This window comes from Sinocyclocheilus rhinocerous, unplaced genomic scaffold, assembly GCF_001515625.1.
Source record: "Sinocyclocheilus rhinocerous isolate Xijiao unplaced genomic scaffold, SAMN03320098_v1.1 scaffold140, whole genome shotgun sequence".
Taxonomy (NCBI): domain Eukaryota; kingdom Metazoa; phylum Chordata; class Actinopteri; order Cypriniformes; family Cyprinidae; genus Sinocyclocheilus; species Sinocyclocheilus rhinocerous.
Window position 1 is genome coordinate 1,345,735 of NW_015642053.1, and position 17,652 is coordinate 1,363,386.

A 17,652-nucleotide genomic window follows, 5' to 3' on the forward strand; every position below is an offset into this window, starting at 1 on the left:
ATGCTCACTGGTTGAAAGAATTGCATCAGAAATTACATGTAATTTTCTGATACATCACATTTTTTCATTTTCTGATGCACGAATTACGAAACTATTATCTTCTGATGCCGAGAATGCGTCCGTGTTTTAACAACACTGAATAATACAGTGCCACCAAACTCATTTCTCTCCCTGGGTTATATAGCACCCTCCACAACAGCTATTTTAGCTCCATTCCTCCCCCTCATCACCCCTTTTCATTCTCTCTCTGGTTGTGTTCTTTCTGCACAAAATCATTGGTATTCACTAATAAAGACCTCAGAGACATAATGCAGGAGACATAGCCCCGTTACAGAAATAGATTTATTGCTAATCCATTATGCATAGTGGGTAATGTAACATATCTGATGCGCTGGCTCACAGCGGGAGGAGAAAGAGGGTTTAAGTGCATCGAACATTAGGCTGGAAAACTGGAGAGCAGAGGAAGCCACAGGCATCACAACATGCCACCCAGCAAGTAGATGGGCAGTCCTGGCCTCCAACCACACTTGCTGCCACTTCATTTCTTCTTCTTTTCCTCTCAATAAAAAGGAAAGTTCGCTCAAGGCAAAGAGATTCCCTGAGGTGACTCTCGAAACCACATGTAGCCACTAAATGCTAATAGACAAGGAAAGAAGCCAGACAGTATGGAAATGGACGTACTGGTGTGAGGCTGTGGGGATGATGCGATTCAGCTCAAAAAAATCTCACATTCGTTGCATTTGTGTGTCTTTCCTTTTTTATTATTTATTTAAAAAGAGACAGCGTACATTAATCAACATTCAAATAAATGAGTTAGATGAATGGCTAATTTCCATCTCGGCAGTTCCTTTGCTTTATGTTAATAGTCAGAAAATGAAAGGAAACAAAAATACAGTAGATAAAAAGCATATACAGCTCAGTTAAATATAATTAAGCAGCACATATATAATACTAAGATGATGAAAGCATAATAGTCTCATTATAGATAAGAAAAGACACAACCTGAGCTTCACATGGATTTAAACATTCAACTAAATATGGATGTTCTAAGGTTAAACATCTCATATTTCAGGCTTTCTGGACTATACTCGGTTCTGGCTGGTCAATCGCGGCATTCTGTGGTCAAATATTTTCTAATAGTGCAACAGTCGGGTTTCAGAAGTTAAAATTCCATTCATTTTCTCCATAGGGAAACTGTGAGTTTCAAGATTGTTAATCAATGATATGTGGGTTTTTTTGTTGATCTATCAGTTTGCATTATTTCAACCTATTTTCAAAGAATAGTGTTTACCAGAGGAATTCACAGTGGAAAAACGACATTACCGATGATTCTGCAGGAAAAATAAATCACTTAGGTGAGAAAATCACACCAAAAGATCTCTGCCACAAACATCCACTGCCATGAAGCAACATTTCATGGAACTGTAGTTCCTTACCTCATTAAAGCCTAAAGTACTTGTACACTGTAATGCACTATTTTTGTTGAAAGCTGATGTGAGATAGAAATAATCTTCAAAAAAATCTACATATTTATTTATTTCCATTGTAAGGAATTATTTTTAGTCAAAGCTAAAGTTAATAGAAATAACATTATTTACATATTTGTGACCCTGGACCATAAGGGTCCATTTTTGGAAATTGAGATTTATACACCATCTGAAAGCTGAATAAAACTATTTGAAAATCTGGAATCTGAGGGTGCAAAAAAATCAAAATATTGAGAAAATCGCCTTTAAAGTTGTCCAAATGAAGTTCTTAGCAATGCATATTACTGTTTTGATATATTTACGGAAGGAAATTTACAAAATATCTTCATGGAACATGATCTTTACTTAATATCCTAATGATTTTTGGCATAAAAGAAAAATCAATAACTTTGACCCATACAATATATTTTTGGCTATTATACCCATGCTACTTATGACAGGTATTGTGGTCCAGGGTCACACGGGGGCTGACCAAGATATGTGTCAGAGACAGTCATGATTACAGGAATATATGGGCTTGTTTTTCCACTGGTTGATCCAAGCATCTATAACACAGATTCAAGGAGAGATACAGTCATCCATAGTCTCTCTTTGGACCAAGAAAGTCCAGAGAGCACATCTGTGGTATCCAAGTCTTTCACATTGATGACAGATACATGATCAACGGATGTGATTAGGTCAGATTTCTATTCCAGAGCTTGGTTCAGTTCCATAATGCCAGTCAGTGAGGGTTTGAAGGACAGAAAGTCTGTGGTTCATTGTTTTTAGAAGCTACACAGAGGAGTGACTTCATAAATGGAGCTAGCAGCCTATGTGATGACATCACCACAGCTGCCTACAGATTGATCTGTCAGTTCAAATCACCCATCACACTGTACCAGATGAACAACATCTGAAAATCATATGACTGCATCAGAAAATACTGATGAAATATTTTGAAAGACTTATGACTTAGTATTCAAGATCTAAAAGCAGGTCTTAAAGAGATAGTTCACTCAAAAAAAAGAAGAAAATTCTGTCATCATTTATTTATCATCATGTTTTTCCAAACCCGTATCTTTCCTGCTAATGATTGTACACTTCATATGTCCAGATCTTCTAGCAGTCTGTGATGTTGATAAAGAAAAGCTTGCTTGAATCTAAAACCCCACCAGCTGTAACTGTGAGGCAGGTTAGCTGAATAATTCTGCACACAAAGAATGATAAGATTGTGTCAACAGTTCTGTAACGGCACATAAGCTAAAAGAGACGTTATTTGATTGTGTGTGCATTTGTTCAGAGAGACTTTGAGGGACTAGAGTGAAATTTCTCAGGATGAAGCAACTGACTCTCAAGAGTTATAAAACAGACTTGGAGGGTTTGAAACGGATCCAGTTCAGACTGTTTCCTCCAGCGACCTACATTAAAAGCAAACATAGAAAGAAAATAAAAGCCAGATTTTATAGCTTCATTTGAAACAGTTGTCATCTCTGTTGGCCTGCACAGTAACAGCATTTACTACCAAAAAAAAAAACTGTTTATTTTTTGCCACATAACTCATTAGGGAATCGTGTGAGGCATGATTGTAAAGTAAAAACAACTATTTTTCTTCTTAGAAACCTAGTTTATTTTTTTAAGCAGTTACAAAACTCATACTTTCTAAGTGAGTATTAGTACAGTATGTGGTCAAATCTATCTTCTCTAAAGCCAAATAAAAGTAAATGTGTCATCTAATAGGATAAGGATCACATTGCTTTCACTCTATAGAAGGAAATGTGCTGTGTTATCTTTACACACCTGGAATTGTCTTCAAAGTTGTCCAGTTTAGGAACAAAAGAAACTGGATCAAGAGCCTGTGCTCAATGCATTCTTGGTAAATGCTCTTTTCTCTCTCTCTCAGGAATGGGGTGTTGCACATTACACACGCATGTTGAAGGAAATATCTCTGGATCCACTACGTCATTGCCATCTGCTGAAGTCAGATTCTCTCCGGTCTGATCTCACTCAGTTTACATTTCATGTCAGCGCACAAAACAACAGAGTATGAAGATTGCAGCACAGCCCAAGGCATAACACGGTCAGTTTCACCACATCATAAAATGCTGGGTGGGGAAGTACTATATATGATTGCTTCAACCGTACTTTCTAATGAAAAACACATGGAACAGTGTACTGTACTACTATATCTCTGCAAAATCAAGAGAAACAAGTGTAGACAGACAGTAAAATGAAGTTCAGTAATCAAATCAATCAAAAATAGTACATTATAAATAGCGACTTGTAAAAACTGTCTCGAGATTTATAAGCGCAGACATCTGATATACTGATATTACATTTGGACCAGACACTTAAAGAGGAAGCGCTCACACAAGTGGGAGGAAATGAAAGGACTGGGAACTGTGTGTAGATAATGAATAAGACATGATGGAACTCGTGGGATTTGAAAGACTGATGGTCCATCTGAATTTGCTTTACTTCTGAGAGCAAGTTTTATTGAAAGATTTAAGACCGCTCTTCGCCTCTCTGTGACACGCATCCCCGAGGTCATTAACGTCTGATCTGCTGTGACTAAAAGTGTTCTTGAAGAGCCATAATAAGTGTGGTTTTATTAGGAATTATTAACTACAGGGTTGTTGGCATTTGTTTTGAAGACCGGGTCGGGAGTTCATGAAATGTGCAACTCCTTATACGGAAACCGCAACAATAAACAGACAATAGAAAAGAGATTTTGTAACAGATTTCCTAAACTTAAACTTACGGTTATTCTTAAACTTTGTTTGCTATACACTACCATTCATAAGTTTGGGGTGAGTAAAAATACTAAGCAAAACACCTCAAAACTATTGAGCAAAACAACAGTTTTCAACATTGATAATAATAAGAAATGTACCAAATCAGTGTATTAGTGTCACGAATCCGGGCCGTGGCTATCCGTCCGATTGCCACCAGAGGTCGCTCTTCCATCTTATTGACTCTCACACTGCACAGACTGATATACTGTACCCTGGACTACATTTCCCATCACCCATTGCACTAATGACACACACAGCTGTAACCAATCTAAGACACTTTATAAGCCATGGACTTCCTCCTTCAAATCGCCGAGTATTGTAAGTGCATATCGCTACCCAAGCTGATAGCTATTTTACGGAGCCTGCTCCAGTTTACCTAGTCATTGTCATAGTCTTGCCTTGCCTGCTTTCCCGTGTTTGGATTCTTTTGGATTACCCTTTCGTCTTGTCTTTTGGATTATGTTTGCACCTTGCCTGGACTATTGCTCGTGTTCCTCGGATTACACCTCTTGTCAAGCCCTCTGGATTACGTTCGCCATCGATCCACCCACGCCTGTTTAACGGATTACTCTTGTGTCTTGCCTGTGCCATATCTGTTGGTGTTCGACCCTGCCTGTTTCTGATCATGTCTTCTAATAAAGCTTTGCAAATGGATCCGCACGTCATAATTACACTAATCCCATAACAATTAGAATGGTTTCTGAATGATTATGTGACACTGAAGACTGGAGAAATGGCTGCTAAAAATTCAGCAGGGAAATCAAATACATTTTTTAATATTTTTAAACATTTGAAAATGGTTATTTGTGAATTGTAATAACATTTCACAATATTACTGTTTTTACTGTATATTCATAAAAATGCTGCCTTGGTGAGTATAAGAGACTTTCAAAAACGTTTAAAAAATCTTACGGACCCCAAATTGTCGACAGCCAACACTTACTGGGTAACTAATTAATATAATATAATATAATATAATATAATAGATTATAGATTCATATAATAGATTATAAAAGATTGCTATGTGTCAAAGTTTAACTAGACACCTGAAACAAGCCTTTTCCAAGGAGGTCTACCATACTTAGAGAAAGTGTTTTAGCGTAGTACTGTTACACTGACAAGCTGCCAACCAGACAAATCCATTTAAAAAATAAACTTCAAATGTTGCTGTTGTGCCACATACTTGGATAACCATTTATTCTGAAGGAATTATGGCTGGCCTGATCAGAGACACAATCAATATTATTCTTTGAAAACAAGTTATCAAATATATTGTGTGTTAGACAAGCATTTTACTGGTCAAACACAACCGAACCCTGCAGCGAGGTTAAACAAAGAATTGCATTTTCATTTTATCATGAGGGGTTAGTTGTCAGCGACTCAGATGTAATGCCCAACCTTTAGAAAGACATGAGTCATAGATCTCAGAATCTTCCAAAGAGCAAATGTCATAGCCCACAGTAATTCGGACTTGGTTCATTTCTGCTACACAATGTTCTGTCAGTCCGTTATACCGAGAACCTCTTGTTCCAGAGCTTGTTACTGGATACTGCGAACGCTCACACAGGTCACACAAGCAGACTTCCTCATTGTGAAGTTCCCGTCTATAATAAAACGGTGACCGTAAATTGTGATCAGCCTTGAAAACGAACTGTTACATGCTAACAACTGTTGCATGATTTTTAGTAGTTTGGTCATTTTCAGAGGCATTTCCTTCAAGCACACTGTGTTCAGATGGAATGTGCCCAATTTTGTAAGCAACCTCTGTGCTAGAACATGAAAAGACACTGGAAAAAGGTTAAATGGGGCTTGATTTAATAAGCCGGTTCATTTTTAATCCCAGCTTTCTTTTTATGGTAAATCCAATGCATGCCGAAGCAGTTTAGAATTCTTCGGTATTGACATGCTAATGCTGCGCTAACATATATCTGCCCATGTTTTTACATGAGTGTGTCCATGCACTGCCCTGCCTTTGTCCAGTCTAGCTCAATGTGTCTCATTGAGTCCAAATGTATACTTCTATTGTGGCCTCTAAGACAAATATGTAGCACCGTGAATGCTTCTCCACCCCCAGTCCAGGCAACCCAGCACATAGCACTGGTTCACAAACAATCAAGTGTCCATTGACCAGCCAAGGACAACAGTGGTCTTATGTGCTTGATGGGCGTTTGGACGTACAAGGAGGGTTAGTGTGGTGACATGGTTTGTCATCGCCAGCTGGTATGGTGGGCATGTGAGGGCGAAGACGACCCATTGTTCTTGCACCACCAGAACAATTGCACGTTTCAGAGGGCCACACTGTCTTTGAGGGACAACGCACCCCCCTGATTGCCATGAGGGGCCGATTGCATGTGACACAAGAGTACGCAGAAACATTTTTATAATATATATATATAACTTTTGAATGGTAGTGTTTATGACATAAATTCGAAGAAATTTGAGTGGACGATAACATATAGGCCTACCGTTATGAAATAGAAGAAAACAGGAAGTGTTACACTTTTTAAAGCATTAAATAGTCCCAGTCCTTCCCCGACAACATGTGCATCATACTAAACCGGCCAGTTTGGATCAATATTTTCTATTAATGCTCTATACTCTCCAGCTCAAGGCCTTTTATTTTTATTGTCTTCAAAATACGGACACTTTTATTCCCCTTCCACGTCAGCTCTCAAAACTCTCAAATGATCATAAGGAAACTTGAGAAAATCGATTTTCAGATAATGCTGTGTTGTTGCTGCTTGAGATTGTCCTTCAGAGACGAGTGCAACAGAGCCTGTCATTGAGCTCTGTACAGTAACACACAAACATATATACACACACACTCACTTCTAAAACAGCCTTTACCAAAGAGATATTTTACAATAATGGAGAATATGTTCCTCTATATTTTATTGACAGTTACATTTGCCTGTTATTGAATTTCACATCACTACACAATGTGTTAAAAAAAAGCGGTACTTTGCTATAAAGTTTCCAGGCTTCTTTCCTTTTTTTTTGCTTCTTGTTTGTTCAAATTTGATTTTTTTTATCTAATGGAATGTTCTCACGGAATGAGCATCATTAGAATGCATTAAATTCCCACTTGAAGAAAATGTCAGAATTGTCCATGTGAAGATTGGAACTCTACAAATAAATACTCAAGTTAGTTGTCCTTGCCCATTAAACATTCATTAATTAAAGCATAAATGAAACGAATAAAGCTTACCATTATGTTACCAGAAACTGTACTTCACTAAATTAATAAATACATTTACCAATAGGGCTGCTGCTTAAATTAATAAGGCTGATCTGCCAAAAAATCAATAACTTTTAACTATAACAACACAAATTAATGTTTATTATGAAATAAAATTCAATTTTCTATGAAGTGTTGGATGACTAAATAACACTCTACAACTTGGCCCTGCATCTAACTAAATTAGTAAAATTTTATTAATTCTTAATCATCTAAAATGATGATATAGATAGACCCTAGAAATGTTTTAAAAGCTATTGCAGATAATAAAAGCATTTTGATATAAACAGTCTTTCTTTTATGCTGTTTTGTCTCCCCTGAGAAAGCTGTTGTCTTATACTCTTTGTCTAACACTTCTCCTTCTCACCTTAATCCATTTTACACAGATAGAAATAGTTTTCTTGGCAATCTAATATGTGATATGTGTGGAGGAGTCGGACTTAAAGCTTGTCATTGTGAATGATTGATTGATGGTGCTATTAGAATGAGTCAATAGCTGATGTGTGTTTAAGAGTTTAGGTGAAGTACATTAAACTCTTCTTTCTATTGTCATCCAGAAACAGTTTACAAATCCCAAAAGCATGCTAAAAGAATGAGTGTCTTGTCAAACTTTCACTCAGGTAATCTGGTTTTGGCACTAACATTGGATTCGGGGGTTGAAGGTGAATTACCCTCTAATGTTTCTTTATGTCGCGCTCTATCTAGATAGATTGATGACAGAATGAACAATATTTGTTTTTCTCTGCGTGTAAATTCTTTCTCCCAGGCCCTAGTGAAAAGCACAGGCTGGCATAAAGTGTTAAATAAGGCTCTTAACAGATCATTCTGGGTTAAATACAATTCAGCATAAGAGGCTCATAAGAGATTTTATTTATGTTTATATTTTTTTTGTTTAAATATATATCTGGATAGATTTATAATAGACTGAATAATATTTGTTATTCTCTGCTTGTCAATTCTTTCTTCCAGGCCCTATTGATAAAGACAAACTTGCATAAAAGAGTTAAATATGGCTATTCTGGGTTAAATACAATTCAGCATTAGTGGCATACCACAATTGCGACATAAATATTCTTTATGTTTGTTTTAGTTTAAATATATATCTGGATAGACTGATGACAGACTGAACAATATTTGTTTTAGTAAAGTAATTATTAAGTTTCATTATAATTGTAGGTAAAAATGAATGAATGAATTGATTAATTAATTAATTAATTAATAGTTGCTGTGTAAAATGAAAGATGAGTGAAAATTATTGTCTAGTTACAGATAATAATCTTCCTTTGAACCTGAAATATTCCTTTAAGGAAGGATTTCGAATCAGAAAAGGAGAGATGTGATGAGATGGGCTTTTGGAAACAAAAGTGAAAGTCTGTCAACTTACCTTGAATATAGATTACCACTATCAAAACCTAATTATACCTTTAAGATCTGCTGCCAACTGCCCCTGCAAAGCAGAGCAATGACGACTTACTTAAGCATAACTTGACACGCTAATGGCTCCAAGGCTGAATAAAGACAACCCAAGTCCATAAGAGCCTTTCACCTTCACTGGAGGGCGGTCAGACAGAAAATATACATAAAAAAACTTGCCAGGAAAGTAAAAAAAAAAAGAAAAAAAGAAGTGGGTAGAGTCGCCTGTGTTTTAAACTATAAAGGTTTCCACGGCCTCCTGACAGACCCCCAGTCATCAGAGCTAAGCTGGCGGCCATGTTGTAAATCACATAATGAAGTCTTTCCCTACAGGCTTTCACCATCTTTGCTGTTTAATCCTGCTCTCAGAGGGGCAACATTCAGCAGTATAATAAAAGACAAAACACTCTCTCCTCTAGCCACACAGTTTAACCTGCCCTGCAACAATGAAGCTACACCTACAAAGAACCTCTCGTTCTTCACTTCAATGCGTCCATCTATCTCTCCCTTTCTCGGTCCCCAGCGTGTTTTTTGTCATTCGCAGTCTCCTTGCAGGCATTTATCACCGGGTCACGTAGAATGAGAACAACCCTGGACTCAGGCCAAGCACAGAGCGCAGAGGGGTGAGAGAAACGGCTGGGGTCACGACAGTATTGATGATCAAGTATTTGATCATCATGAGATTATTCTGCTTTTTATCCATAGGTTTATTGTTAAAATCGAAATATATGAGATAGATATTTTTGTTGAGAAGTTATTGGGTTTGCATACAAAGATCACATGGGTGTAACTTGTCTGTATTGTGACAGAATAGAGTCTCTGTCAATATGTGTCACGTCAGTAAATGCTGCCCCCATGAGGATGATTATGTTAATGTCTCATTAATTTCTCATAAGACACTTAAAGGAACACTGCTTTAAAAAAGTTCTACAAATTAGAAATAGTACTTTGAAGGACAAATATGTTGAAATCATGTACACTCACACTACTGGAATATGAATACTCTAGTCATATATAAGCAAATTTATTATACAGCATCTAGCAAACATCAATACAACATCAATCACCTCACTGGAGAAAACATCTTGAGATCACATGACCAGTCAAAACTTCCTTTATCTTGATAACATTCCTGTTTATATTTGTTTATGTTTTCGCTTGTGAAACAAATAAATTGTGGCTGACTGTGTGTGCGGATATATACACTGAATATTTCTCAGGGTAGGTCTCGATTTCTGAGAGCCAATTTTTACATAACCACATAAAAGGCCAACACATATTGCAATTAATCAACTGTTAAACTACAACATGTATAAAACAACTGTGACATCCTGCTTCCTGACATTTATAAGAAATACTGCTTGCCTGAGGACACCCTTCAACCATTTGGCTAGTTCACACTTGCCTGAGTATACCCTATACAAAATATATAGCAATATGATTATATTGGAATAAAATTAAATTTAAGAAACTTTTGAACTACTAGTTTTTAATAAACATTAAAAAATCACTGCTAGAGGAACCACACCAATTGTGTATTTGGACGTCTTTCTCAAAACCTTAGTTATTGAGACATCAGTTACAACTTACCTGAGTCAACCAGCCCCAGCTCCCTTGTTTGTGAAAGCTAAGTCCAACATGATTTACTGAATATTTCAGTCTCTTGAGGTTGTTATACTGTGCAGTATTTTATTTTAAACCAGAATATAAAATAAAGCTGCTACAATGATTTGACTCTTATGTCACACCTACCGTGAAATGTCTACTCTGTTAGGACTACGTTAGTTTACTGTATTTGAGCAAATGAAGACAGGTAAACAAAGCACTGCCCTCTACTGGTGACAAGTGGATAAAGATGTTTTAGATCAGTAGTTCCTGTACATTTTTTTTTACCAACGACGCACCGGCTGCTAAATCTTCAGTGCAATTGCAAAAGTAACCGAATTTTCCTGAGGTGTGTGAGTTATTTGTTCAACAATGTTGTTCAACAACGTTCAACGTTGAATGACAATGTTGTTCTCGCCATGCTGCCGACCAGTGTTGGGCAGTAACTAGTTAAAGTAATAATATTACCTTTTGCAGTAACTAGTAGTGTAACTAATTACTAATAAGACTTAAGTAATAATATTACATTTACTATCCATAAAACAGCTATTTACTTAGTTACTTTCGATGCCTCAACCCCTACTGATTTAAAGTCCAACAATCCAATAATTCCTAGATTTATTTTCATAATTTTCACAACTTACGCAGGCACATGAAGTCAACAGTGCGGCAGGCATATGGAATATGAAAAAGCTTACATTCGGCGGATGGAAATATTGGCATTAAATTGACTTTGTCATGAGAAAAGATGACCTGAACACTTATGTGTAAGTTGTGGCATTATAGAAGTTGTGGCATTACTTTACTCTGGCATTACATGGCTTGCCCACCCACATCCCTCTGATCTCGATATAAATTGTATAAAATATTTTAAGAGAATGAAACATTTTCTTATGAACTTACATGATTTCTTTTGATAAAATATTAAATATAATCGTATATGTGTATAACAGAGAAATTATAGTTAGCTTCAAGCTACACATTACACTTAATGAGATTAGCACTTAAACGTTACTAATAATCACCACTGAGTGTTTGTAATAACTTCTGACTACGATCCAATGTGGATTTTGGTCAAACGATGAGGCAGAAATATATTGTTAGTAGGCTAACGTTTTAGAAGAATTTTATGGGGAAGATATGCAACTTATGTGGGGCATGAAAAAAAAGTAATAGTGTAACTAATTACTGTTGCCAGAAAGTAATAAGTAAAGTAATAATATTACTTTTGAAAGGAGTAATAGTAATGAGTAATATATTACATTTTTTGAGTAACTAGCCCAACACTGCTGCCGATTCACGACCAATAACTCTTGAGCTGATTCTTTTTAGTGAATCAAAAACATGCAGGGCGACCGGAGTAGTCCGATTCCTGAAAAAATGAATCGGAATGCCGATTCTTTTAACAATTAGCTGCAAGTTTTCATTATTGTGATGTTCTGAATTTAAATGAAGAAGGCTTTGTGGCCATGCCACATAAAAGAATACTCTCTGAAAAGCTATACAGTAGATGTACACACTTACACTCACGGATCCCTGCATCATTCAAACAGACAGAGATCATGATCCCATTTAGCTAAATGTGTGGGCTGTCTTCAGCCATCAGACTCTCAGAGTCAGACATTACTGATGAGGCTGTAAAAGGCTAAAGACACAGAGCACCGGAGTCCTCTGTCTTATTAACTGTCAGTTAGTGCGAGCTATTTTATGAACATGAGCATAAGAAAGAATAACTGCCAGGAGAGTTGTCTTAAAAGAAATGTTCGTCTAAAAGTTATAATTCTGTCATCATTTAGCCTACTCACTTTCATGTTGTTCCAAATGCATTGGCTTATGTTGTTATTTTCCCCATGTAACAGAAAAAATATACATTATTGTTAGGCAGTTCATTTAATGGAGCCTGTCGAGATACAAATGGGACCTAAAATCCATGTTTATAAAATATATTTTTAGAAGACTCTGAATACGGTTAATAGAATGGCTCGTAAATACGAAAACGTTTAAGACTTAAGACTTGTTGTTTTTTAACTAATCAATTCAATGCCTTGGTCATAACACATAAAATATGCTACATTTGTCGCCACCTACTGGGGTAAATATGCAATATGAAGAAATGGTCACTGAATAAGTCACTGGCATGAATCTCCTCATCACTAACGGCAAAACAAAAATCTTCTTTTGTGATGAGTAAATGGACCCTTTTCACGAGACTGTGATGACGCGTTTAACGGTCATCAGTATCGTAAATACTAGAACGTTTTTCATATTTGTATTTTTTTTTTTAATGTATCTACATTTATAACACTATTCTTTGTATTATATCACCTTTGCATCAAATTACAAAAAAACAGTTAACGCTAATGCGAGGGGTGTTTCTAATGCAGCGTCTATGGGAGGGAAGGTAAATTTGACATCGTTCTCTCTTCTGACAGCTGTACCGATTTTTCGCTTCTGAGTAAACTATTAAGCCTACTGTAAAGCACATCATAATGCAAACCATGTAGAGAAGTTGAAGCAGTTGAAGTGGGTGAACATCGGCAGTATAATGGCCACTGAGTGTGAGAGTGGGTGTCTGTATATGATTCTGTGTAGGAGGAGCTCAGCTTTGCCTGAAAATGTTGGCAAAAGATGGATCGAGAGATAAGGCAATTTTCCAGTTGAGAGGAACAGAGAGAGAAGCTCAAATCCCCGGAGAGAGAACAGACAATACATCGCAACACAACACCGTGAAACTGGTTTTGTAGTGTTTCCAGAGACTTAATTCAGTCTGAGAAACAAATGAAACTTATAGAGACCTACGTCGATACCTTGATAATAATGATTATTGAACACCATAAATTAAAGGACACACCAACAGATGGCAGTGTTTATCTGAGATTTAAATCGATAGTTTAGGTTTGTTTGTTCTAGTTCTGTCATTGACCCCTACTGTTCGACTCCAAGAAAGCGGATTTTAAAACAGGTCAGTTTACAAATCCTTTGAGTTTATACTCTTTAAAGGTGAAGTGTGAGATTTCTGCCCTACTGGTGTTTTATGAAAAGTACGTATTTGATATGAAAGTGCAAAAAATAATGCCAAATTAGTCATTATTGAGATGCAGATAAATAGGCTAAATACGTGTTTGGGATAGGAGACAATCTTTTAATATCTAAAAAAAATTACACATTTCACCTTTAAGAATAATCCAAATGACTAAGTAAATGAGTCAAACCAGTTACAATTGTTATAAATCCCATAAAGCAACAATTATAAGAATTAACATAATTATTTGCTGTAAATAATCTACTAAGGGGAAAAAATGTGATATTGCATCCCCTCAACTAAAAGCTACAAGTCAATTCCCAATTATGTACTGAAGATTTATATTGATTCACCTGATATGCACAGACTTGCACAGATGCACCTTCTCCTTTTTCGACAGTTTTTAAATCGCACACTGTTCTGCCAGTTAAACCACATATAGTGTATTTGTCACTATTGTGTCTGCACTGCATTCTATATATGTCTTCTCCACTGTATTTCATCACATAATCCCACGTGATGATGCCATGTGACCCAAGTTTGACATTACAGCTTTAAGATCACTTTCTTTAATATAAAGCTAACTGTGAATCAGCACTTGCATGGTGTCCCCCATTCCCAAAAATCCTGTGACCTAAGAGGAAAATATGGTGGAAAAGAGAAGTGCACAGTTTGGTTTGACACATACTGTACCTGCTCAAGGACATTCTGTATCCTACACTGCTTGATACTCTTCACCGGATATGCAGCAGCAGTCCAGGTCACCTGCCAAGAAGTTAAGCTGAGCACACTCAAAAGCAGCTTACTGTCTTTATCAGATCATCTGTGTTTATGTGCTTGTCGGCAAACCAAAATACCCAAAGAAAGTCGCCCTCTTTACGGCCTTCTCATTTTCCATAGTATTTCAGCCATATATGCTGTTTCGTTCCTAAAAGCATATTGGCTTTGTCTACACTTTGTGTAGTGTGAGTGATATAGTTACAGTTTTAGGCTGTGTCCCACAGCTCTCTACCTCAGGTAGGTGTGGCCAAAGTTTGGTGGGCGGGGCTCGCTCAGCTCACAGTGGCAACAGCCTCTTCATTTGCCTCCTCGTCCACTTGATTGCCTTTGCCCATGGCCTTCATCTTAGCCATGATGTCAGTGAAGGTCTCTTTGACAGTTTTCTCCAGGATCCAGCCCTCGCTCTCACTCTCAGGGTCTTCTGGGTTGACCAGTGTGGACCCGGCTAAAGACGAAAAGTTTTGCAAATATGCTTTAGTTTATTACTTCCGTATTTCTCCTGTTAAATTTCAGAATGCATGTGACAAGTACGACTCAAATGTACAGTAAATTAAAAACAACATTTACAAAGCACTGTGAATGTTTAATTTTACATCAATTATCATTTCAAAATAAAATAAATTATATAGGCATATCTAAGCCAGAAATTTTGTAAATAAAAAAAAAAAAGGCAACATTCTTTTTTTAGTTTGAAAACTGTGAATACTCACAAAAAACTTCTAAAATTCTGCATCATAACTTCAATGTTATTTATTATCAATTAAATACAATTCATATAAATAAATTAATTAAAAAAAATTAATATAGCTCATTTAAGCCACTTTAGAAAACTTTTCATTGACTTTATAGGTTAGGTGTTAAACATCAAAAGCCATTAAATAACTCTTTGATATTAATGCACAAGCGTTCGGCTAGTAATTTCAATGTCTATTCCAAGACAATCTACCAGGTATTCAACTAAATGAAAGGGACAGTAAGCTCTGGGGGCAAGAAAATGTGATCTAAGAAGATTAGCGACTAAATCTAAACTGGCTAACATGCCTGATACCACTTATACTGCAAAGTGACCCCTGCGAATCACCCATTCCCTCCCCTTACTGTAAATTGCTAAATAATTTTGTAAAAATAAATAAATAAAAAATAAAGTCATTATAAAAACTTCCACAACAAACTATTGTTATCATTTAAAAGTTTTAAGTGTCTTAAATTAAATTTCTCTCAACCCGTTATCTGATTGTCTAAACTATATCTGAACAACATGAAATGAAAAGAACTGAAAGAAAACAATGTTTACATTTAAGTGTCACATCCATTAAGAAAAAAAAAACACTCACTCTTTGACTTCCTTGGAGCTGAAGTCCAGGTACCGGTTGCTCACCCACTGGATCTCGAACCAATCTTTGTAGTTGTTGTTGCCACAGCAGCGAAACTCTATCTGCATGAGATCCAGAGTTCTCTTCATGTAGCAGCGTCCGGGAGTATCGGAGTCCTTGTAGTACTTCATTCCATTTTTCAGGCCCTCAGCAAGTGTAAACTCTAGAGGAATGCGCATGACAAAACACATCACCGCTGTGACAATGAGGAGGAAGTTGAAGAACAAACAACAAATGAGAAAGGGCTTCAAAATGGACTTCCATTTCACAAACTTGGTGGAGTCGAGCGAGTCGTAGCAGATTTTGCCCCCACAGGCATTGAGAAAACATGCCAAAAGACCCACACCAATTAGAATGTTGGGTACAAAATGACTCTCATTGTTGTCCATAAGTTCGCTTCTCTTGCGCAGTTCAATTTTAAAGAAAAGGCCCATGCTGAAGACCAGCACTCCGGCCATAATGGAAAACCAGTACATGAGCCATAGCATCTGGGCCAGCTTCACCCGTTTCTTCAGGTCAAACTTTACCTTCATTAGAGCCATGATGATCAACTAGTTAAAGTCCAAAAAAAAAGTCCTTTCAGAGTTTGGTGATCTCCAAAGACAGCTGTGCAATGTAGCTTACAGAAGTTGAACGTTGAAAGTACGTTCAAGGCGCAATGTGTAATCCATTCCAGTAAAGCGAGAACTTGTTAGCTACTTTCATGATGATCTTCGCACCCATAATAGACTAAGTCCAACTCATGTTCTTCTAAAGATAAACACCAATGTAATACATTATCTTTACAATCTTAAAAATGGATTTTCATCTCAATAATTAAAACAGCAGTGTCCTCAGGTACTGACGCAAATAGTGGTGTCCCTCTATCTGCAAAGGGAGGACAAAAGCCAAGGATCCAAATGATTAAACACAAAGTTACTGTACGTCATCCTAAACCCAGCTAATCACCCTCATCCCATTTACAGAAATCCCTGGCCAGTAGATGAGCCTATCTTTAAGCTCCTGCCGTGGCGTGTGATTGGCCACACGGTATGACTGGCATAACTACAGAGACACCAAAAACCAGGAGGCTAAGACTTAAGACCACTACACTTCTACTTCCAGGGTCTTTGAGTTCATGACAAACACGCCACTGTTTGAGAGGATCTCTACATTTCTCGAAGTTGAAATATTCATGGAACTGATGATAGTCAAAACCCTAACACTTTACAATTTGTTAACATTAGTTAATGCATTAGCTAACATGAACTAAGAATGAGGAATATAATTCTACAATGTTTATTAGTCTTTGTTAATGTTAGTTAACACAATTATTTAGTGCATGAACTAACATTAACAGATATGACGATTTTAAGAATTTATTAATGTTGAAATGAACATTAACTAATATTAATAAATTCTTAAACATTAATAGTCTAGAAGTATCGTTAAACAATGTAAGCATGTTAACTAAATTAGTCAAATGAGTCCTTATTGTTAAATTTTTACCCACAAAACAATAAGTCAAAATAGTAAAAAAAAAAAATTAGCCTACAGAACTTCATATTCAGATAATGATTGTACTTGTATCAAAGACTACAGCCAAAGGTCGCATTATTTACTGTATTAGAGTACCCAAATATAACAGACCACTTCTTGCAATTACATTTAAGAACTATCATTTTTAAAATATTAAAGGGGTCATATGATGCGATTTCAATTTTTCCTTTCTCTTTGGAGTGTTACAAGCTCTTGGTGCATAAAGAAGATCTGTAAAGTTGCAAAGACTAAAGTCTCAAATCCAAAGAGGATCAGCTTTCACCGTGGACGAAGTGGAGTCTAGCCCCGGGTCGTCACATGTGGTTGCCGCAAGCCAGCCGGACGCCAGAGGCAGACAAAGTACACAACTCCATTACTTAAGTGAAAGTACAGATACTGCTGGTCAAATATTACTCCATTACAAGTAAAAGTTGTAAAGACAGAT

The 17,652-nt window shown here is 36.7% G+C and overlaps 1 protein-coding gene across 1 annotated transcript; it reads right to left on the reverse strand.

The window, feature by feature from the left end:
* Positions 1 to 800: 800 nt before the first annotated feature.
* On the reverse strand, positions 801 to 16,638 carry LOC107755400 (peripherin-2-like). The gene is made up of 4 exons (XM_016572182.1): positions 15,651 to 16,638; positions 14,758 to 14,761; positions 11,345 to 11,359; positions 801 to 836 (listed from the first exon to the last, which is right to left on the reverse strand). The coding sequence occupies exons 1-4, from the start codon at positions 16,229 to 16,231 to the stop codon at positions 801 to 803; spliced, it is 636 nt and encodes a 211-aa protein (XP_016427668.1). The 5' UTR covers positions 16,232 to 16,638.
* Positions 16,639 to 17,652: the final 1,014 nt, after the last annotated feature.